Genomic DNA, 23,128 nt, shown 5'->3' on the forward strand with positions numbered 1-23,128 from the left:
GTAATACAATTAATATGTGCATCCGTTTTTGTTTTTTAACACTGTCAACTTCATTGTCCTTGGATAGACTCCATTGTAAATCAATTTAGCCGATACACGTATTTTTTTACCACTCTCTACCTACCTACCCAACAGATAATGTACTTAGATGCCAAGTTTACAGTACAGTAGTAAATACAGAAACTTCCACATTCTGTGTTCAACCAAACAGGTGATGGGTATAGTTGCTTTCCTCATCTTCCTTAACCTCCACACTTGTAGCTCTACAACTTATGACACAACTTAACAGTCAAGAATCTTTGGATAATTTCCTTTTGCTTGGCAATGTATCGTTTATTAAAGTAGTTGAGACAAATTATTTTCAATATTATTGTCAGGCACGGAGGCCTCAGGGCTGCCAGTGTCAGCCCTGATAATACAAAAGTATATTTGTATGTTTGTGGACATAGTTTTTGCATTTTGCAGGTGTGTTTCACACAGGAACAGAGGAAGCAAGACAAACGTGTGAAGGACTGGTTGCTGGGAATCCTCTCGTTTGAGTATAGAAGGAGTGTCCGTGGTTGAAATATGGCCCGAGGACTGACATGTGAGTAGGAAAACAAACAAACACACACACAGCAGTCTGCTAAGGGGAGGATGGCTCATAATAATGTCTGGAATGGAGCAAATGGAATAGCATCAAACACACGGAAACCATGTGTTTGATGTATTTGATACCATTCCATTTATTTCGCTCGAGCTATTACCACAAGCCCGTCCTCCCCAATTAAGGTGCCACCAACCTCCTGTGACACACAAACACACACTGTCATAGCCAGCCAGTGACTTCCCCTAGGAAAGTCTTGTATGCAAATGTCTAGCCTGACAACCCAACGTGTGATCTGCTGTCTTATTTGCATAGATACAAGCCAACCTTTTCAAATCAAAGGTCAAAGTAGTCACTGTCTTCTAGTCAAAGAAGAAAACTATTTACTTTGAAAAACTTTATTTAAACAGCACAAACAACAATCATTAAAAAAGGAGTATGATGTGAGGAATAGAATATGAAATACTATACTATTTTGTTTGGGTGTAAGTGTTTCACAGTTTTTTGTCTCCCCCCCTCCCCCCCAGTGTGGTTTGTATCTCCACAATAGAATACACACTGCTGGTATCTATAATATGTGATCCACTTTTTTCATGTCAACACAGGCCCTTCCTGTTGGATGAAATCATACACTTTTAAGCACTCTTTGCTGTTGCAATCAGCTTGTTGACAATAACACAGCAGAAAGGGGATTAAGAGGTGCAACAGCTTGTTATACTATATTTGATGGTAAAGGAGAGAGAGGGAGGGAGATACAAAGAGAGAGGGAGAGTGAGAGAGTTAATGCGAAAGAGGCACCAGTTGTAGTTGTTTTTCTGCCAGCTGTAACCATATCAGCCTGAGTGCAACTCTGTCCCATGAGTCACTGTTCATTCTCAGTTTTCTCCTAGGCTTCACAGATGGGAAAGTATAGGAAGCCCTTGACAACACACTCAGTCTGCATCCCAACGGGCACTCTATTACTTATAAAGTGCACTACTTTTGACCAGGGCCCTCATAGTGCTTTTATCAAAAGTAGTGCCCTATTTAGGGAATAGGGTGCCATTTCGACACAGAAGACCCTGGTCAAAAGTAATGCATAGGGAATAGGGTGCCAATTCAGATGCAACCTCACTGTTTTGTACAGCTATCAACATTTACATGCAAAAGAGTGGGGAGAATATGACAGAGCAAGTCTCATGAAAAACAAGTGCCTTTGATGAGTTAGCAAGGCAGGTAGGTCTAGCAGGCAAAGGATAATTTGTCATGCATATCTTCACAGGGAAGCATGCATTTGATATTTCATCGCTTGATTGACGATGATGACTGGTAGAATTGTTTTGTTTTATATGGTGTGAGTCCCAAATGTTACCTTATTCACTACATATTTCACTACTTGGGCAATTGTCAAAAGTAGTGCACTATTTAGAGTTAGTTTGTTGATCGGTGGAGCAAACAGGCATGCACACACGCAGGCAGGCAGGAGAGAGAAGCTATGAACAGCAGACTAAAACGCGCCTGTGGGCTTTGTACCAAGCAGAACATCGGGCGGATAGACCGACATTTCAAAGTCTCCCATAAACTTAAGTCTGGTACTATCGAATGGAAGCACGCTATGCTAGTAAGCCAGCTTTCGACTGACAGACAGCAGCCTGAATCAAGTCAATACACGCAGCGGAACGATGGTGGTGGAACGCGGCTGGAGCCCAGGGAGAACCCTGGGACTTTGCCGGGGGGCGATAGTGAGTGATCGGTGGCGCAGCAGCTGGGGGACGAGGGTGAGCGGTCGGCAGCGGCGAGAGCAAAGCTGCATCGGGGGGACTTTGAAGGGCAGTGAGAGTGATGTGGTTGACGGTGTGTCATCCACTATTGAAGCTCGAGGGCCTACCCAGAGGCGAGGTGAAAAACATGACATTTTGACAGAATATGAAGGTTTCATTCTGGGTAAAAACCCTTCAGTAAAACGCATTGACAATGCCCGGTCCAGTCTATCCTGAGTACGGGAGTGACTCCAAATAATGTCAGAGGGCAATGCCGATGAAGGACTGTGTTCCATGGCTAATTACAGGCCTGTCTGAGTGATATAGCCAATGTGAAGCGCGTGGTTTGGCACCATCCACGTGAAAAATCTATTGGACCGATGTTCAAAGTTTTCTGAAGTATCCTCTGCAATTCCGACCCGAAAAGTCTGCGGACTAAAGCCGGTGGAATTAGAAAGGTGTTAGTCTGCTTGGCAAAGATGGATCGGGATTCGTGGCAGACCTAGGCAACACACAGGGCAAAATTTCGCAAACGATGTAGAGACGAGGTGCTCAGCACTGAGGAATTAAGCAGGTCCATCGAGCTAAGTAATCAGGCTATTCCTTCTGTTCTCAATAGACTGGAAGTCCGAGCCACCTGCTCTGACAGGCGTATAGGTTTGCGACTCTCATAACCAGCCGGTTGGCAATATTTAATGGCAGTTGGCGATCCCCACTCACCATGTTCAGTGAGAGGGATTTTATGGAAGTAAACCAGGAAACTGGGGGCTACCAGCTGTGCGTTGTAAGCCACAAAACAAACTGCTCGAGGGGGAGGGCATGCAGAGCTCTGTCATTGAATTACCTTGGGTTCTCCACCCAGGTGCCAAAGGTTGAAAACGGCCATGGAGCCCCAGCACCCTCCTGAAGACATTAAGAGCAATTCCCAAATACGCACCTGGTTACTCGTTCAATCACCAGGTGCACGGCTGAAAGAGAGAAGTGTTCGCTTTGTAATTTTTTTGACCATTCTTCTGGTCCCAAATTTGGACTGGTACCCTCTCTGGTGATGGGCTATAGTTACCGAACAGAACCTAGCCCACCCGGAAACCTCCCCCCTCTGTACTTTTTTTTCCATCACGCTCCAACAAGATTTTCCTATATTAAATTTGATTCCAAAACCATTTTGATTACATGGAAATGCACCTAGGCATGCCCTTGTTGGACAAGCGCAGGTAGACCCTCCCTGTTGCAGTTGTCACAACTTCCGCCGAAGTTGGTGCCTCTCCCTGTTCGGGCGGGTTCGGTGGTCGACGTCACCGGCTTTCTAGCCTCCACCGATCTACATTTCTTTTTCCATTTGTTTTATCTGTATTGTACACACCTGGTTCCCGTTACGTTTGAATTATTTCCCTATTTAACCCTCTGGAGCCATTATGGTTTTGTGCATGTTTATTGTTGTCAGTTGTCTCGTTTATGTGATTCTGGATTTTCGTTCTCCTTGTTGGAATATTATTTTTGAGTAAAGTTACTATTATTACTCATCTCTGTGTCCTGCGCCTGACTCCGCCTTACCAACATCACCTAGACTCTGACAGCAGTCCAAAGGCCTATAGTCTATAGTACAGAGAAACAATGACAAGGATTGAAAGCAGGCTTTGTACTGTCGATGTTCTAGCTACAAGCCCTTTCTTAAAGCAAGTCTATGCTGGTCAACCAGCTGGTCAACTCTAAATGTAAAAAGTACTGTACAAAATGGAAATGACAACTGAAAATCAGAGGCTACTCTAAAGTCTATGTAAACTCACTATAACTATTTAGTCTGCTCACATATGACTCCAACCCCACAGTGTCATAAACAGAGAGCATGTTGTTTTTTCTGAATGAATAAGTTTACAATCGGATATATTATACTCGGAAGTATCACTTTCGTTTCCTTATACCTAAAAGTTATTGTACTGATATTTATGATGACAATAAAATATAACTATGTGCAGTCAACAAGTTTCCACATTGCATATGGTCTTTCAACAAACTCTCCCTTATTGCTGTATACAGTAGCTGCTATAGTATACCATAGCTGTAAGCTGCTGTAGCTGGTGCTGTCATTTAAATGAGCTCCTTTCTATTCCCTTCAGATAGTTCAGCTAGGTTCTAGGATAGATGTGATTTGATATCGAAGACTTTGAGAGAGAAAGAAAGACAGAGAGAGAGAGAACGAGAGAGAGTGGTTTGTTCTCATGACTGCAAACGTGCACTGCAGACATACCATGTACTGCCATCCTGTTCCATATTATAAGGCCAGTAAGTCATATCAACATTCAAAATGCCATTTATCAAAAGAATGCCTCTGAACAGACTGTGTGTGTGTGTGTGTGTGTGTGTGTGTGTGTGTGTGTGTGTGTGTGTGTGTGTGTGTGTGTGTGTGTGTGTGCGTGTGTGTGCGTGCGCACGCGCGCGCGTTTGTTTGTTTGTTTGTTTGTTTGTTTGTTTGTTCAGTGCCTCAGGAGGTAATCACTCCATACCATTTACCATTGGGAAAATTGGGCGGCAGGTAACCTAGTGGTTAAGAGCGTTGGGCCAGTAACCAAAAGGTCGCTGGTTTGAATCGCCAAGCGAACTTGGTGAACCATCTGTCGATGTGACCTTGAGCATGATTTCACCACTTTGTTCAAGGAGACCTAGTGTTCCCTTTTTGTCCTCATCAAACTTTGATTACACATTGCCCGATATACACTAACACTCTCTTATATGGTTATTATCGGCTTGTTATTTGTACTTTCATCAATGACATTCCCCAGGTCAACATGGTTTATTATATGCAATAACTTCAAAGGTGATCAGTTACAGTGTATCATTAATGTTTCGGACCTTGTACTCCTAAAGGAAGTTTACCTGAAGAGAGGAATGTTACCTCATGCCATAGTCTATCATACAGGAAATGTTCTCCACACACACACTTCTTGGCAACTGGCCAGACTTTGACACTTGCATGTCTGTATCTATATATCTGTGTGTATGTGGGTGTGTGTGTGCGCGCACTTACTCAATGATATTGTGCTGCCTCCGTTTTATGATGTTTACACACTGATCGGGCTCAGTGTGTCCCGGAGCATAGCTCTTTTATGAGCCATAACCGGGTTTTTATGGTCATGCCAACGATAACAGCATAATCAGCTCACGCTGCTGAACATGGTGAAAACACACTCCTCAGGGCATGTTTACTGAGGAGTATCAGCATTATGCTATGGGAAACACAGGAATGACAGATCTCAGATCAGCTTTATTAATGTGTAGTCCCGTCATAAAGCTACGGCAAACAATGGCATGATGGATCACAGATCAGCCTTATGTAAGCCATACATAACATGATGACATATGGCATGACTTATGATATAACATGATGACTTATGACACATCAGTGTGGTGCTGTATGGTGGAGATCAAATAATGTGAAGTAATTTACTCTCCCTGCTGTGTCCCAAATTACACCCTATTCTCTGCAGATGTAGGATCTTAATTTGAGCTAGTTTGCGATAGCTGGAAAATAATCCTGCAGCAACAGGAAATGTTAATTATAATTGATGGAAATTTGTGTAGGGGTTGACAACTTTTTGTTGGGGCAAATCATGTCTGACATTTTAAAGTGGAAATTTCAATATTTAAAAGCCTTTTTAAACCCTGAACACACTGCAAGTTTACATTTCCTGCTGTGCAGGAAAATTCTCAGCAACAAAAGAGTGATCAAATTAAGATCCTTCGTCTGTATATAGTGCACTACTTATGACCAGAGCCCTATTGATTCTGGTCAAAAGTAGTGCACTTCATAGGGAAAAGTGTGCCATTCCCTCTCTTATTTCTTTAATCTTCGCTGATTTGAAAGGTATTTATCCAGATGTCTTCTCAGATCAGTGTAGGTTAAGAAAAGGAGAGGACATTACTCTACATTGTTGAGATGTACGGTAGAGTGTAGAGTAGTTTCCTCCATTTCTTAATCTACATCATGTACCCCATGTCTGTTCAGCTCTCCACTTGTGGGAGAACAGTATCATCCATCCTTCTCATTATATTTCACTAATCCTCTCCTACTCTCTATCCACAAAAATGATTTATATGCTACCATCTTTGTGTTTGTTGCTGACCTTCGATAGCCACTGGCACGCTGGAGACGTTTGCTCTTCACTGATTAATCCCTGTTTCAACTGTACCGGGCAGATGGCAGACAGCGCAGCGCGTATGGCATTGTATGGACAAGCAGATTGCTGATGTCAACGTTGTGAACAGAGTGCCCCATGGTGGCTGTGGGGTTATGGCATGGGCAGGCATAAGCTACGGGTAACAAATACAATTGCAATTTATCGATGGCAATTTGAATGCACACAGATATCTTGATGAGATCCTGTGGCCCATTGTCGTGCTATTCATCTGCCTCCATTACCTCATGTTTCAGCATGATAATGCACGGCCCCATGTCGCAAGGATCTGTACACAATTCCTGGAAGATGAAAATGTCTTAGTTCTTTCATGGCCTGCATACTCACCAGACATGTCCCCCATTGAGCATGTTTGGGATGGTCTGGATCGACGTGTACGAAAGTATGTTCCAGTTCCCGCCAATATCCAGAAACTTTTCACAGCCATTGAAGAGAAGTGGGACAACATTCCACAGGCCATAATCAACAGCCTGATAAACTCTATGTGAAGGAGATGTCGCGCTGCATGAGGCAAATGGTGGTCACACCAGATGCTGACTGTTTTTCTGGTCTATCTGTGACCAACTGATATCTGTATACAGATACAGTGGGGCAAAAAAATATTTAGTTAGCCACCAATTGGACAAGTTCTCCCACTTAAAAAGATGAGAGAGGCCTGTAATTTTCATCATAGGTACACTTCAACTATGACAGACAAAATGAGAAAAAAAATCCAGAAAATCATATTTTAGGATTTTTTACTAATTTATTTGCAAATTATGGTGGAAAATAAGTGTCTGTATTCCCAGTCATGTGAAATCCATAGATCAGGGCCTTATGAATTTATTTCAATTGACTGATGAACTGTAACTTTTTGTTCAGTGTATTTAGCCTACTAAATCTGCAACACTGGAAATGTAACCTAACCCCCTAGAGACCATGTCTGCCCCCCCGCGGAAATCTAATTATCATAATAAACATATCCCCATCAAAATGTGTCTGTTTAAACTAGAGAGATTTGTTTTGTTTGTATAGCTCAATCCACCACATCCGCCAATGGCGGACCATGAAACATAAAAAAGCTCTTCTCATGAAAATGTCTCGTGTCCAAACTGTTTAATATGACCACTCTAAGATGAGACTCTCACGAACACGATGGGTTTCCCATTCTGCTCTACGACGCCCACTAACATCACGGTTCCTGCCGATCTGCCAACTTCTGTCTGTTGCGTCCGAACAGTTTGGCCTACACACTAGTATTACCCCTCCGTGGAAAGGTGAGACTCTCACAAACAAACACATGTTGTTTTTTATGCATTAGGACGCTCACAAGACTCGTCTGAAGGTAGCCCAGTACCAGTTTGAAAAATGAATGTAAGTATACAAAACATTAAGGGCACTTGTTAAATCCACTGCAATCTGTGCAGCTGAAGGGGAGGAGACAAGTAAACAAGGATTTTTAAGCCTTGAGACAATTGAGACATGGATTATGTATGTGTGCCATTCAGAGGGTGAATGGGCAAGACAAAAGATTTAAACGCTGAACAGTTTCCTGTGTGTATCAAGAATGGTCCACCACCCAAAGCACATCCAGCCAACTTGATACAACTGTGGGAAGTATTGACACGCTTTCGACACCTTGTAGAGTCCATGCCCTGACGACTCAATATTAGGACATTTATTTAAATAATTTCCTGATCTTTTTTCATATCTTACGAATCTGTTATTCAATGGGTTTGTATGGGCTAATAGCAGCAAGGCCAAATTCAGTGTTTCATCAAATCATCTTGTAATATATATTCTTTATACCTTAAGGGGTCCTACAATTCAAAATCTAACTTCTAGCACTACCACTAGTGACTCGACTCATGATTCGAGTATTACGGACTCTGACAATCAGATACTGCGGAATCGGGACTCGACCTGGACTTGAATGTTTAGTGACTTGACCACACCAAACCATGAACTGTGGTGTTGAATGTGGACACCAAACTTGACACTTGGCTAATGATTGGCATTCTGCAGCCCAGGCTTTCCCTATTGAATCAGACATGTTGGGAAGTCAAGTGCCAGTGAGTTCAGCTGTCAGATGTGTGCGTACTGGTAGCGAAGTCAGGTGCAGGAGAGCAGAGATTTGTGAACAGGCGCACACTTTATTTAGACAAAAGTGCAAAACAGTCACAAGAATTATGTCTAACAATAAACATCTTCGTGAAAAATAACGCGGAAAAAACAAGCCAGTCTGGCGCGTCAACAATACACATGTAACAACAAACAATCTTACACAAAGACATGATGGGGAACAGAGGAATAAATACATGTAGATTGATTGGGGAAGGAAAACCAGGTGTGCAGGGAACAAGACCAAACAAATGGAGACATGGAAAAAAATTCAGTCTCTCGATGTGCAAAACTGATAGAGACATAGCCCAAGCGACTTACAGCTGTAATCGCAGCAAAAGGTGGCGCTACAAAGTATTAACTTAAGGGGGCTGAATAATTTTGCACGCCCAATTTTTCAGTTTTTGATTTGTTAAAAAAGTTTGAAATATCCAATAAATGTCGTTCCACTTCATGATTGTGTCCCACTTGTTGTTGATTTTTCACAAAAAAATACAGTTTTATATCTTTATGTTTGAAGCCTGAAATGTGGCAAAAGGTCGCAAAGTTCAAGGGGCCGAATACTTTCGCAAGGCACTGTATCTCACTGGTCATCCTCAAAGCCAACACCTCCTTTGGACGCCTTTCCTTCCAGTTCTCTGCTGCCAGTGACTGGAACGAATTGCAAAAATTGCTGAAGCTGGAGACTTACATTTAAACATCAGCTATCTGAGCAGCTAACCGATCGCTGCAGCTGTACATAGTCTATCTATAAATAGCCCACCCAATCTACCTACCTCATCCTCATATTGTTTTTATTTACTTTGCTGCTCTTTTGCACACCAGTATCACTACTTACACACCATCACCTGCTCATCATCATCTGCTCATCTATCACTCCAGTTTAAATTTGCTGAATTGTAATTACTTTGCTACTATGGCCTATTTATTGCCTTACCTCCTTGTGCCCTTTGCACACACTGTATATAGACTTTTTTTCTATCTATTGTGTTATTGACTGTATGCTTGTTTATCCCATGTGTTGTTGTTTCTGTCGCACTGCTTTGCTTTATCTTGAACAGGTTGCAGTTGTAAATGAGAACTTGTTCTCAAGTAGCTTACCTGGTTAAATAAAGGTTAAATAAAGGTTAAATAAAACAATTTAAAAAAGCTTAAGGTATGATCATGGGAAGCGGCTCAAAGAAAAATTAAATACTCTTATAAAATGGGAACGTAGTGCCCATTTGCAAGCAGATCTTCAATTCCCCAAATGTTTTATTTAATTCCCAGAGGCTAGGAGCTTCCCCATTGAGTAAAACTGATTAAATGCTAAACTAATTTTCCCAGGTCGGCTTGTTTTTTCATTGATTGCACTGCAGTCACAGGTCACACTTGATTGGCCAGGTCTATAACAGATGTAAGAACTGAATAGATTTGACATTCATTGATCTGCATTTCAGGTCAAGAGTGGCTCGACCATGTTTGCTAACTAACTCACTGTGATGGATATCTCAAAGGATGCATATTGGATGGGCACATTGAAATAAAGCCTTCTAAAACAACACATTTGCCGAGGGGAATATATGCCTTCAATGGCATTGCAACTGGAAAAGGAAAACCTGCACTCACGGAAGTGAAACAAATGGTGGCATTGCCCAATGCCCAATACGTTGCCCCGTCATGCTTATGTGATGAGTAAACTTGCCTGAGACTAGTATTAACTCCCCAAACGAATGCCCAGGCTTTAGCTTAGCGGGCTAACACTGTCTTCTGGTGCACAGACAACCTGGGTTCAAAACCCAGTCGGTCACATTAGGTGCACCTTGCATCAAGACCATAAAATACACAACAGCTATTTTATGAGAGACTCTTAAATCAAGTGACATGACTAGATAACAATTATGAGACAATGTCTTCTGAATTTAACCTCCTGCCTGTAACAACCCAAGCATCCACCTGGTCTGTTTACTCAAAGACTGTGTCCCAAATGGCATCCTATTCCATATGTGCTACATTACTTTTGACTCTCATGAAAAAGTACTACTGAATTACTACTCATCACTACTACACAAGATCTACACCAAACCTACTGGTTTTACTACTTGATTGCTATTGAGATGAGATGTGTAATAAATTAAGTAGTAATGAGTGATACCTTGGGATGCTTCACTACTGGTGAACACTATGCATTTCCTATTTATTTCCATTCTCCCTTAATGACTACTGTGTAACTACTGAGATTTTTAGTATCTACTACCTAAAACTGTCACGCCCTGATCTGTTTCACCTGTCTTGGTGATTGTCTCTATCCACCTCCAGGTGTCTGCTGTTTTCCCCATTAGTGCCCAATGTATTTATCCCTGTGTTTCCTGTCTCTCTGTGCCAGTTCATCTTGTTTTGTCAAGTCAACCAGCATTTCTCCTAGCTCGTATTGTTCCCAGTCTTTTTTCCTAGCCCTCCTGGTTTTGACCCTTGCCTGTCCTGACACCGAATCCGCCTGCCTGACCACTCTGCCTCTTCTGACCTCGAGCCTGCCTATCCCCTTGTACTGTTTTGACCTGGTTTATGAACTCGCCTGTCCCCGACCTGACGTTTGCCTACCCCTTTTGGTATAGTAAATATCGGAGCTCAACCATCTGCCTCCTGTGTCTACATTTGGGTCTCGCCATGTGCCCTCATAAAAACCTACACATACCTACACAATTCCTACATGCTGTATGCCTACTCAATCCCTATTGAATTACTACTGCCATTTGTGTGTGTAGTGTTGTGTCACTGCTGAATTGCTCCTGATCCTTTTGAATTACTATTGAAAACTGACACATTTTGTCACGTTGTTTGTAATAACGGTCGGACCAAGGCGCAGCGTGCATAGAGTTCCGCATGTTTATTAAAATGAAAATCACTAACAAAAACAATAAACAGCAAATGAGACGTAATGACTGGAGTGCTCACAGGCACTACACAAAAACAAGATCCCACAAACTAAAGGTGGAAAAATGGCTGCCTAAGTATGATCCCCAATCAGAGACAGCTGCCTCTGATTGGGAACCATACCCGACCAACAAAGAAATAGTTAAACTAGAATGCCCACCCAAATCACACCCCGACCTAACCAAATAGAGAAATAAAAAGGCTCTAAGGTCAGGGCGTGACACATTTACTACTCATCTTCTTGTTTCACTACTGTCACTACTAGACGAGTGCACATGTTATTTCCTCAAGTTTCTTTCTGTAGTTGTATAATCAAACAATAAATAACAAGCTAATACAAACTTAATTGAGATTTTGTTTTTATTAAATACATATTACATATTTACACTTATGTTAATCCCTTTTAGACCTTGTCTTCTTTGGCTTTGATTTAACTATCTTCAGATCCTCTTTTTCTGTTGCGGCAACATTTCTCCACGACAGTATCCTTTTAGAAAATTAAGACAAGCACAAGAGGCAACAAATTATAAGCCATTATCAACAGAGGTCACATAAGACAACCCAGAAAAACATTTGATAAACAATGTTAATCTTGCCAATAATGGTCTCCGGTATTCTTATTTTGAGGGCCTCCTTGGCAACATGTCAAAAGAGGTAAGTAGAATGAGTAAGTATACTAATATGAACATACTTTACATTTGCACACAAACACATACTTATTAATTAGCTAGCATTGTCATGCCTGCTCCCACTCCCCCTCTCGCCAGGCACCCCAGCATTGTGCACTCCTGCCACCATCTTTACGCACACCTGCCTTCCCCCATGTCACGCGCATCACCGATTATTGGACTCAATCACCTCTGTCATTTCCTCCCCTATATCTGTCTGGTTCCCCGCTCTGTTCTCTGCTTCAGCATTAATGTTCACATGTCCTTGTATACCCGTGTGCTGACGCTGTTCCTGTCTTGTTTCATGGCTGTTCCTGATTAAACGTTTGCCTCCCCATACCTGCTTCTCGTTTCTGGCGTCGGTCCTTGCAAGCATGATGAAATCAGTCTACATAGCTTCATTTCAATGGGGCTAGCAAACAGCTAGGCTAAACACAAGACCGTTTTGGCTAGCAGTCTTTTAGATGTGGTAAAAAGTTATATAAAAGACTAAACAACGACATGAAAGTAGTCATAAACCATAAAAGAATGTTTAAACTTACAGATGGTGCCAGCACAAGGGGTATGAAAGGGAGGATTACAAAGGATGGAAGATGATTATAGTTAGCTAACAGCTACTACTTCCTGTTTTGACTTCTTCTGTGGTCGGGAAAATGCTGGTAGTCTGGCTCTAGTGTAGTGACTACTTATTTTCTACCAAGTAGTCAAAATCTATACCCGATTACTACTGAAAACACTACTGTTTTCCTACTGAACACTACAAAACTCTACATGTGTATCTTGAGTAGTGCATAAACTACATGTTCACTACGTAGTCACTTCTGCTCAAATAGGTTTGATAGGTTTGTAGTAATAGGTTTGTAGTAATTCACCAGTATTTTTCACGAGTGGGGTCTATAGGGCTCTGTTCAAAAGTAGTGTGCTAGGGAATATGGTGCTATTTGGGACACATCCATGATATTTTTACCCCTTGTACTTTAATTTTATATGTTTGTTTTTTTTGTACCAGAGCCTCCTTCCAATCGCTGTTACTTTGTTTTGTACAATACCCCTAATTTTGACGTCAACACAAACGACTTCAATGATGTCAGTTTCAGACTGATCTATGTAGCGAACATAGAGCAGTGGAAGAATTCACTTTGATTCGTCAGGCAAATCTTTAAAGGAGAGCCTGTGATATCTTGAGTAGGTTGCATAAGAGGGAGATGTCGTGTGACCTCATGGCCATGGTTTTGGTGACTGGAACAAGTACTGGGACAAGTTCCAGTGTGTGTTGTAATGTGCTCAGTTGTACTCAGTTCCCACCACCAAATCCCAGCGGCCTGAAAAGGTATAGGGGAAAAAGGTTTTGGAATGGGGGAAAAAGTCACAGAGGGGAATATGAATGTCCTTGAATGTAACAGCGTATGTACAAACCACCATTAAACCACCTTATCTCTTGACTGGTGATATATCCTTAGAGAGTAAGGTAAACAGGAATCCTCTCCAATACCAAGAAAACAACATACATTTTTTTAGCAGACACTCTTATCCAGCACGACTTACAGAAGCAATTAGGGTTAAGTGCCTTGCTCAGTATTTTTTCTTTAATTTTTACCTAATTGGCTTCTGGATTCAAACCAGCAACCTTTTGGTTACTGGCCAATGGTCTTAATGGCTACATGGCTATTGCGGCCCACCCGCTCAATGACATGGTAGAGTAGGTCATTATTGGGCAATACCCAGCGTTATCGTAAATGTCTTCCATTTCCTGGTATCAATATAACGCTATGCCTGTGGATGGACACCAGCACTCTCATTGAACCGTCCAGTGTGGAGTAGTGTGGAGTAGTAGTACATCTGTGCGTTCCCACAGTGTAGTCCGTCCATCTGGTCCACCCCCATCCATTCCTGTCCGGACTTATCCCTTGCCATAAGCCAACAGGTCAAAGGTCAATGCGGGGGTCAGTGGAGAGCTATTGATCTCTCTCTGTTTAGCCACGGGCCTGTGATGTAACCATAGGGTGCTGTACAATGACAAATAGCATCATGCCCAGTGTCGAACACTTGTGAATGTGAGCGGGAGAGAGAAAGTGAGCGTTGAAATTCTCATTGGGTAGACAGCAGACTAGATACAGATGTAAGATCTTAATTTGAACCAGTTTGCTACAGTAGGATAATTATCCTGCAGCAACAGGAAATTATAATTAATGTACATTTTTGTAGGGTTTGATACATTTCTTGTAGGGGAACATTTTAAAGTGGAAATTGCAAACTTCAGAAGGCTTTTTAAACCTCAAATACACTGCATTGCAGAACAGTTATCCTGCAACAGGGTGCTCAAATTAAGATCCTACATCTGTAGATGATCTGGTGGAATGACAAGGAGATCAAAAGTGATGCTGACACGCATGCACAAACACACACACAGAAAGAGAGATTGTGTGGAGGTCAATCTAAATTTAGTAGAAGTATGCTCTGCACTGTCTGGCTCTCCCTACCAGTAGAATAAAGCAAATGTAACCGTATAACTTTAGACCGTCCCCTCACCCATACCCGGGCGCGAACCAGGGACCATCTGCACACATCAACAACAGTCACCGACGAAGCATCGTTACCCGTCGCTCCACAAAAGCCACGGCCCTTGCGGAGCAAGGGGAACCACTACTTCAAGGTCTCAGAGCAAGTGACGTCACCAATTGAAACGCTATTTAGCGCACACCACCGCTAAATAGCTAGCCGTTTCACATCTGTTACACAAACACAGCAGGACTACACACACCACTGGCATACCACACGCCCTCACAATACACTATACACTCACTATGACCTCTTGGGAGCCTCCAACCCAATAATTTTTTGAGCGGGTTGGGGTCCAGGGGCCCTTTCCCTCCAGATAGCATATGAACACCTCATAAGCCATGTTCCTTGCTCAGGCCTTGCAAGGGGGCCTCACAAAACTGTAGCATGCCAATGACACACACACAAACTGTATAATGTGTGTATTACATGAACTGACCCTGTCTCCGACCTGCCCGTTGTATAATGTGAGACAGAATAAATCAAAGCTGCCTTGGCACTATATTTGTTTACACAACTACTGCCAGCAGCACATACCTGTAGGTGTCTCATTCTGAGAACTGGGAGCCTCCATCTGTGAGGCTTGGTATTTTTGCCGTAGTCAACACAATTTTGTACCAGACTATATTTAAGCTCCAAATAAGGCTAGAAGAAAATATGCCTGAAAGTGGGCCCCAAAATATCATTCTTAGATGCTACTGTGAAAATACTGCCATGTGGTTTGATGGAATTTTTGTCTTAGGACTTTTGTGTTTGTCTGTGACTTTGTTTTGTTTAACTTGTCTGTGGCGCTTGTTTCCTGCCACCGTTTTAATGAGGGATGGATCATCATCACTGTTTCTGGGATATAATTACTGCAGCAGGGCCGTATTCATAAAGTGTCTAAGAGTAGGAGTGCTGATCTACAATTAATAAATACCGCCCCTGGAATTGGAACCATAACAGTCACAGTAGAAGCTTGAATACAGTTCAGTTAAAATCCAAATATGTTCCATATCCATATATTGTACCTCTATGAAGGATGAGTAGTACAAACCTGCCAGTCCCTGCCAGCCCCCCCCCCACATACCCCTTCAAATCCTATCCTGCATTCTCCCCTCTCACCCTGGAGCGAGCAGAAGCAGGCCACGACATCGGCAGCAGCAGCTGACATCACTTGTTTACCATCTTCTAGGTCTGCGCTCGCTCTACCTCGCTCTCTGACTGTGGCACATAGAGCACTGTTACGCAACCGCTGTTATGACCCTGGCTAACTCTGCAGTCCTACTGTGTAAAGTGAGACCTATGCTATGGCTGACTGTGGATGTTGGTTTGGCTTTTCATGACAGCAGACCATTGTATAGGCCTTTATCCCTGTCAAGCATCTGCTCTACTGTATAAATGAACCATGTGCCCCTACGATAAACCAGCGTGGAGTGTGTGTTTGTGTTCTCTGTCCTGCGGGCTCCATCTCTTCCTGGCTTTCTCCACTACTGCAGCAGCAGAACTGGATTTAAACAACTCTGGCTGTGAGGTGACTCAGGATGTGCGACTCTCTCTCTCTCTCTCTCCCTCCCCCTCCCTCTCTTCCTCTCTCCCTCTCTCTCGAGCATGTAGAGGGAGAGGAGGCCCCCTAGTGGGCAAAGATTATTGCAAACCAGACGACCTACTTCAGAGGGAGACGTTGCCCCCTAAGCACAGGCCTAGGATCAGATTGCCCTACCCTGAATAATCATCTTAACCATTAGGAGTATCTGACTTTCTATCAGTGTCAAGGTATTTTACCTACGAGTGTCTCTGCATCCACTGCAAGCCCTATAATTATTATTACATTATAATTAAAAGATCCTGTTCGTCTCTTTATAGATATATTGGTCGCTGGTTAAACGACAGTACCAGTCAAAAGTTTGGACACACCTCCTCATTCAAGGGTTTTTCTTACTTTTTTTTTTACAATTTTCTACATTGTAGATTAATAATGAAGACATCAAAACTATGAAATAACACATATGGAATCATGTAGTAACCAAAAACATGTTAAACAAACCAAAATATATTTTCTATTTTAGATTCTTCAAAGTAGCCACCCTTTGCCTTACTGACAGCTTTGCACACTCTTGGCATTACAGTACTTGACTAGCATGGCTGGAGTCTTTGACAATTTTTAGGGCCCTCTTCTGACACTTCTTGGTATAGAGGTCCTGGATGGCAGGAACTTGTCCCTAGTGATGTACTGGGCCGTACGCACTACCCTCTGTAAAAAGAAAAAACTTGAATGAGTAAATATGTCCAAACCTTTGACTGGTACTGAATATAGAATTCACTGTAAAGAGTAAGCAAGAAAAAATGTTTTTTGGTGTGCACACAATTTTCAGTCTAAAATACTTTCATTGATCTGTGGTGTACAATACTTTCTTGAGGAACTAAAGCACCACAGTTCATATATATCTTTATCTTCATGTTTTGCTTGGTGCAGGGACTCTTGACCTCGAGTAAATCTGTTGGTTGACATGTGGCAAGGTTGTTTGTAGGCCTACATTGTGTGTTATGTTTAGGGCAGTCAGGGCAGTGCACAGTGAGGAATTTGTATGAATTTCCAGACTATATAGTTTAATACAGCAGTGAGGCATGTGTGTGTGTGTTGCATACTGTGTCAGGACTTAAATGACTTAACCCATTCTTATGGACATTGGAACATGAATTTGATCAAATTCAAAGCTATTATAAAGGTGTGTTTACAAAATGAATATTGCTTAATGATTATTTTTCTACATGTAACCAAATCTATTGTGACCATGTGTTGTATCTGCATCAATTAATATGTATCGAAATTAAATGTTTTACAGAAACATTGATAAAATGAATGTTATCCTATCACCTTTTTATATATTTAAAAAAAAGTTGGACACAAAATAAAGGGCATTCTAATTAGCAGTGCGCTAACATCTAATTTATGCCACTCCTTCATCCAGCTGTGGTTTGACACATTTTTTTTTACATGTATCTGCCGCCCTCTCCTGACGTATGAAAGAATTGCTTTTCCACAGGTCCATTATGCCTCTTATTTTGTTTCCGACAGGATGTTTTACGCGGCTGACGGTTTCCGCTTTGTGAACAAGGAAGTGTTTTTTTTTTAGAAACTCATATAACAGTTTGTAAATAATAATAAAAAACGGCTATGTTTATGTTTTGAGACCGAGAAGAAGTAATCAGGTAATTTGACACGTTATTTGTTGAATTTGAAATCGCATCATACAACATGATAACATTAATGTATCTAACGGTAGTATCTGAGCTGAGGTAAAAATTTGTCGTTCTGCCCCTGAACAAGGCAGTTAACCCACTGTTCCTAGGCCGTCATTGAAAATAAGAATTTGTTCTTAACTGACTTGCCTAGGTAAATAAATGTAGATAATAAATAATCTAACAGCTGTGCCTATAGATTGCATGCTAGCTAGCATAGTTTACCGAAGTGGCCCCAACTGCATAACCATGCACCATTGCACAACCTCTGGCACAACAACGCTAACTAGCTGTGTTTAGCATTCTAGTGCTCAACTACTGTCTGGTTTGTTTCAGTTTCGTCAGGACACGTATGATGGATGCAGTCATAACCCGGGCATGTCACAGCATGTTGTAGAGGAGCGATCCCCAAAGAGTTGCAAGACACTGACGAGTTGGCTGGTTGCTTTGAGGTAAGATAGCTAGCTAACTTGAGATGTTGTTTTCAATAAGTATTCAGACTATGCATTGTATAGTGTACATTCTCGCTAGCTAGTTTCTAAACATGTGGCTGGTGTGATGGATTAGGTCATACAGATTTTTTAAAACACATTCTCAAGTTATGTTTTGTTTATTGAGTAGTCATTAGCTAGGGAACTGTGAGTAATTTGGGAAATGTTGTTATACTCAATGTACTGTGCTGCATATAATGGACAGGCTCCAGCCCTGCATGTTGCAAAGGAAGTAGTCACTGTAGAACACTACTTATTAAAGTACAGGATCATATTTTTCTATCAATATAACAATTACATAAACACCTGGATGAAAACTAAGAGCATCCCTTAGAATCTATGGGTCATTAACGTTTGTTCCTTTTTAGTTTTTTTTAGCTTTTACAATGGAGGGAACCTCAAAAAGCGAAGCTGCTGCTCCCCAGAGCTCTGTCGCTGCTGCTCCCCAGAGCTCTGTCGCTGCTCAAGTTCCATTTCTTCACCTGTGCACCACGCTTGAAAAAATACAGAAGACCAAACTCCGACCAGACAAATCAAAGTTTCTCCGTGACTTCATAGACTCCTGGAGGAAGTTCCATGCGGCCCTCCACAAAGACAACCCTACCACCACAGACTCTTTCTACCCGGCCATGCGTCTCATAGTCCCCTCGTTCGAAAGGGAGCGTGTGGCCTATGGCATTAAAGAGAGTATGTTAGCCAAGCTCTACATAGACGTCTTGGGTCTCCCCAAGAATGGACCGGAAGCCAACAAACTGTTGAATTACCGCACCCCCACCACATCTCAGGGGGAGGCGGGAGACTTCGCTCTTATGACCTACTTTGTGTTGAAGAAACGCTGCACAAGCCAGGGAAACCTCACCATCAGAGAAGTCAACGACTTTCTGGACTCGGTGGCCATCAACAATGCTGGTAAGCAGAAGGACCTGGTGAAGAAGAGCCTGCTGCACCTTATCACCCAGAGCACGGCACTGGAGCAGAAGTGGCTTATCCGCATGATCCTGAAGGACATGAAGCTGGGGGTCAGCAAAGAGACCGTGCTCCAGGTGTTCCACTTAGATGCGGCCGAGCTCTACAACGTCACCACAGACCTAAACAAGGTGTGCCGGCAGCTCCACGACCCCTTTGTGTCCCTCAGCGAAGTGTCCATTGGCCTGTTCTTTGCCTTCAAACCTATGCTGGCCGCCATGGCCAACATGCGCCAGGTGGAGAAGCAGATGGGCAACAGCACCTTCTTCCTAGAGACCAAGCTGGATGGAGAGCGCATCCAGCTGCACAAGGATGGCGACGTCTACAAGTACTTCACACGGAACTCCTTCGAGTACACCCAGCAGTTTGGTGCATCGCCGCTAGAGGGCTCCCTGACGCCTTTCATCCACAATGTCTTCAAGCCCCACGTAGTCAAATGCATCCTGGATGGGGAGATGATGGCGTACAACCCCACTACCGACACCTTCATGCAAAAAGGAAGCAAGTTTGACATCAAGAGGCTAGTGGATGACTCCGAGCTGCAGACGTGCTTTTGCGTTTTCGATGTACTTCTTGTGAACGACCACAAGTTTGGCAACGAGCCGTTGAAGGTGCGCCACGACAACCTTCAGACTGTCTTCACTCCTGTTAAAGGGAGGATACACGTGGTGCCGAAAACGGAGGCCAAAACTATGCAAGAGGTGGTAAACGCCATCAACGAAGCCATTGACAACAGGGAAGAGGGCATCATGGTGAAAGATCCCTCATCCGTCTACAAGCCCGATAAGCGAGGTGAGGGCTGGCTCAAGATAAAGCCGGAGTACGTTGATGGCTTGATGGATGAGCTCGACCTGTTGATTGTCGGAGGCTACTGGGGAAAAGGAAGGCGAGGTGGCATGATGTCTCATTTCCTCGTCGCGGTGGCCGAAGCTCCGAAGCCTGGAGAGAAACCCTCCGTTTTCCACACGCTCTGTCGCATCGGTTCCGGCTACACCATGAAGGAGTTGTATGACTTGGGGTTGAAGCTGGCCAAGCACTGGAAAGTCTACCGGAAGAACGACCCTCCGGCCTCTATTCTGTGTGGGACGGAGAGACCGGAAGTCTACATTGACCCGTGCAACTCGGTCATCATCCAGGTGAAGGCAGCAGAAATAGTCAGTAGTGAGATGTACAAAACCAACTGCACACTACGCTTCCCCAGGATCGAGAAGATCCGGGAGGACAAAGAGTGGCACCAGTGCATGACCCTTGCTGAGCTCGATCAGTTTCGCAACAAGGCGTCCGGGAAGTTGTTCTCGCGCCACTTCCGCATCAATGACAATGACGAACCAGAAAAGAAGAAGCGCAAGTCGCCGGCAGCGGCCAAGCCCAAGAAAGCTGTCGGCGTCATCGACCACTTCAAGTCCCAGGACCTATCTGGTGTTACCAAGGAGACGGACATGTTCGAGGACGTGGAGTTCTGCGTTATGAATGGCAATGAGGCGCACCCCAAGGCGGAGCTGGAGAAAGCAGTGGCCCGATGTGGCGGTATTGTAGTCCAGAACCCGGGACCAGACACCTACTGTGTGATCGCCGCTGTGGAGAACATGCGTGTGAAGAACCTGATCTCTTCAGACCAGCACGACGTAGTGTGGGCTGCCTGGCTGCTGGCGTGCCTAGACAGGAAGCAGGTGGTGCCATGGCAACCGCGTCACATGATACACATTTCACCCTCCACCAAGGAGCACTTTGCAAAGGAATATGACTGCTACGGAGACAGCTACTTTGTGGACACGGACGAGCAGCAGCTGAGGGAAGTCTTCGGTCGGATTGGTAGAGTGGACACTTTGACGGCACAGTGCATCGCTAAGTTGGAGGAACGCTTCAGCTGGGACGACCTCCCCACTAGCATGTTCAGACCTTTCAGGGTCTACATGGACAGATACGCAGACATAGGAGACCCTAAAAGCATCGTACCAGCAAATTTTCTGGACACGCGGGCTCTGGAATTCCGCTTCCACGGAGGGACAGTAGTGCAGAAGCTTGAGGAAGGGGTCTCTCATGTCATAGTGGTGGAGGAAACAAGAGTGTTGGCTTTAAGAACCCTCAGACGACTCTTTACCAAAAAGTTTAAGATTGTTAGAGAGTCATGGGTAACAGAATCTATCAAAGCAGGGTTTTTGCGGAATGACAATGACTACCTAGTGTAATGCAAGCACTGGACAATAAGCACGTTATGATTGACATATCTCTGGGATTGTAATATTTTGTTTTAATCCATTTTAGAGTGTAAATAAATGTTTGTTTTAAAGGATTTTCTGAATCATAAGGTAAAGTTATCCAGTGTTTTTCTACACATTTCAATATGGATATAGTGTAGGCCTATATGTAATGGTGTATCTACTTTAATTGAGGTAAGCTATTTTAATGTCCTTACCAATGCAGACTATTGTGTTGAGATATTTGAGACTGTCTATCCCATAATTCCCCAAACTGTCAGCGAGACACCAATGGGTGAACGTTTTGGTTTTTGCCTTAACACTTCACAGCTTGATGATTAGTTGATTATTTGAATCAGCTGTGTAGTGCTAGGGCAAAAACCAAAACGTGTTACCTTTGGGGTCCCGAGGTTGGGAATCCCTGGTCTATCCACTAAACTATTTGTTTCATTTAATGTAAATTATATTATACTGTATGTTTTTCTTTTAATCTTTTCAATTCTCATGTTTTGGAACTAAAATAAATATTTTGAATAAATATGGGAATTGGTATTAGAAGATTGTCTTCATGTATTGTCCAGGTATCAAAATATTTCAACTGTTGTTGCAATGTTAACTTCAGTAGATTAACTGACTTTAATGAAAGAAAAAGTGACTTTTTATAAAGCTGTTAATTTGAGATAAAAAATAAGAAACCTGCACACTGCTCTTCCTATTATCACTGCGCTTTATTAAGCTTTAAGGCCTTCTTCAGAGTTGGTAATTAAAAGACATCTATGCTGAACAAAAATATAAACACAACAATTTCTACCATTTTACGTCGTAACATATCATATAAGAAAATCAGTCAATTGAAATAAATTCATTAGGCCCTAATCTATGGATTTTGCATGAGGTGATGGGGTGGATGAATGGCACGACAATGGGCCTCAGGATCTCGTCACCGTATCTCTGCATTCAAATAGCCATCAATAAAATGCAATTGTGTTCTTTGTCCATCGCTTATGCCTGCACATACCATAACCCCACTTCCATCATGGAGCACTCTGTTCACAACTTTGACAGTTGACATCAGCAAACCGCTCGCCAAAATGATGTCAAACACGTGGTCTGCCGGTTGGACGTTGCTTTGTCATTGTGTGGTATTGTGTGTAGATTGATGGGGGGGGAAAACAATTTAATCAATTTTAGAATAAGGCTGTAATGTAACAAAATGTGGAAAAAATCAAGGGGTCTGAATACTTTCCGAAGGCACTGTATGTGGCACTTATTCAAATAAAATGTTCCAACTAGTTTACAGTTTGCTGTCGATGTGGACCCCCAATAAGACTCAATTTAATCCCACCACACTGTTTACTTGGTTGAGAAAAAAAGCCCCCAAACACATGGTCTGCATCTCAAATGGCACCTTATTTCCTAATTAGTGCACTACTTTTGACCGGAGCCTTCTGTGTCCTGGTCAAAAGTAGTGCACTTTATATGGAGTAGAGTGC

General features: G+C 42.9%; 1 protein-coding gene across 1 annotated transcript; it reads left to right on the top strand.

The window, feature by feature from the left end:
* The first annotated feature begins 17,834 nt into the window (after positions 1–17,834).
* On the top strand, positions 17,835–22,193 carry lig4 (ligase IV, DNA, ATP-dependent). Its single transcript, XM_064969382.1, has 3 exons — positions 17,835–17,950; positions 18,317–18,432; positions 18,840–22,193. The coding sequence occupies exon 3, from the start codon at positions 18,858–18,860 to the stop codon at positions 21,624–21,626; it is 2,769 nt and encodes a 922-aa protein (XP_064825454.1). The 5' UTR covers positions 17,835–17,950; positions 18,317–18,432; positions 18,840–18,857; the 3' UTR covers positions 21,627–22,193.
* Positions 22,194–23,128: the final 935 nt, after the last annotated feature.

Source organism: Oncorhynchus masou, chromosome 6 (assembly GCF_036934945.1).
Source record: "Oncorhynchus masou masou isolate Uvic2021 chromosome 6, UVic_Omas_1.1, whole genome shotgun sequence".
Lineage (NCBI taxonomy): Eukaryota > Metazoa > Chordata > Actinopteri > Salmoniformes > Salmonidae > Oncorhynchus > Oncorhynchus masou.

Coding starts and splice junctions, on each gene's coding strand:
- lig4 (XM_064969382.1), top strand. CDS start 18,858: ATGGAGGGAACCTCAAAAAGCGAAGCTGCTGCTCCCCAGAGCTCTGTC.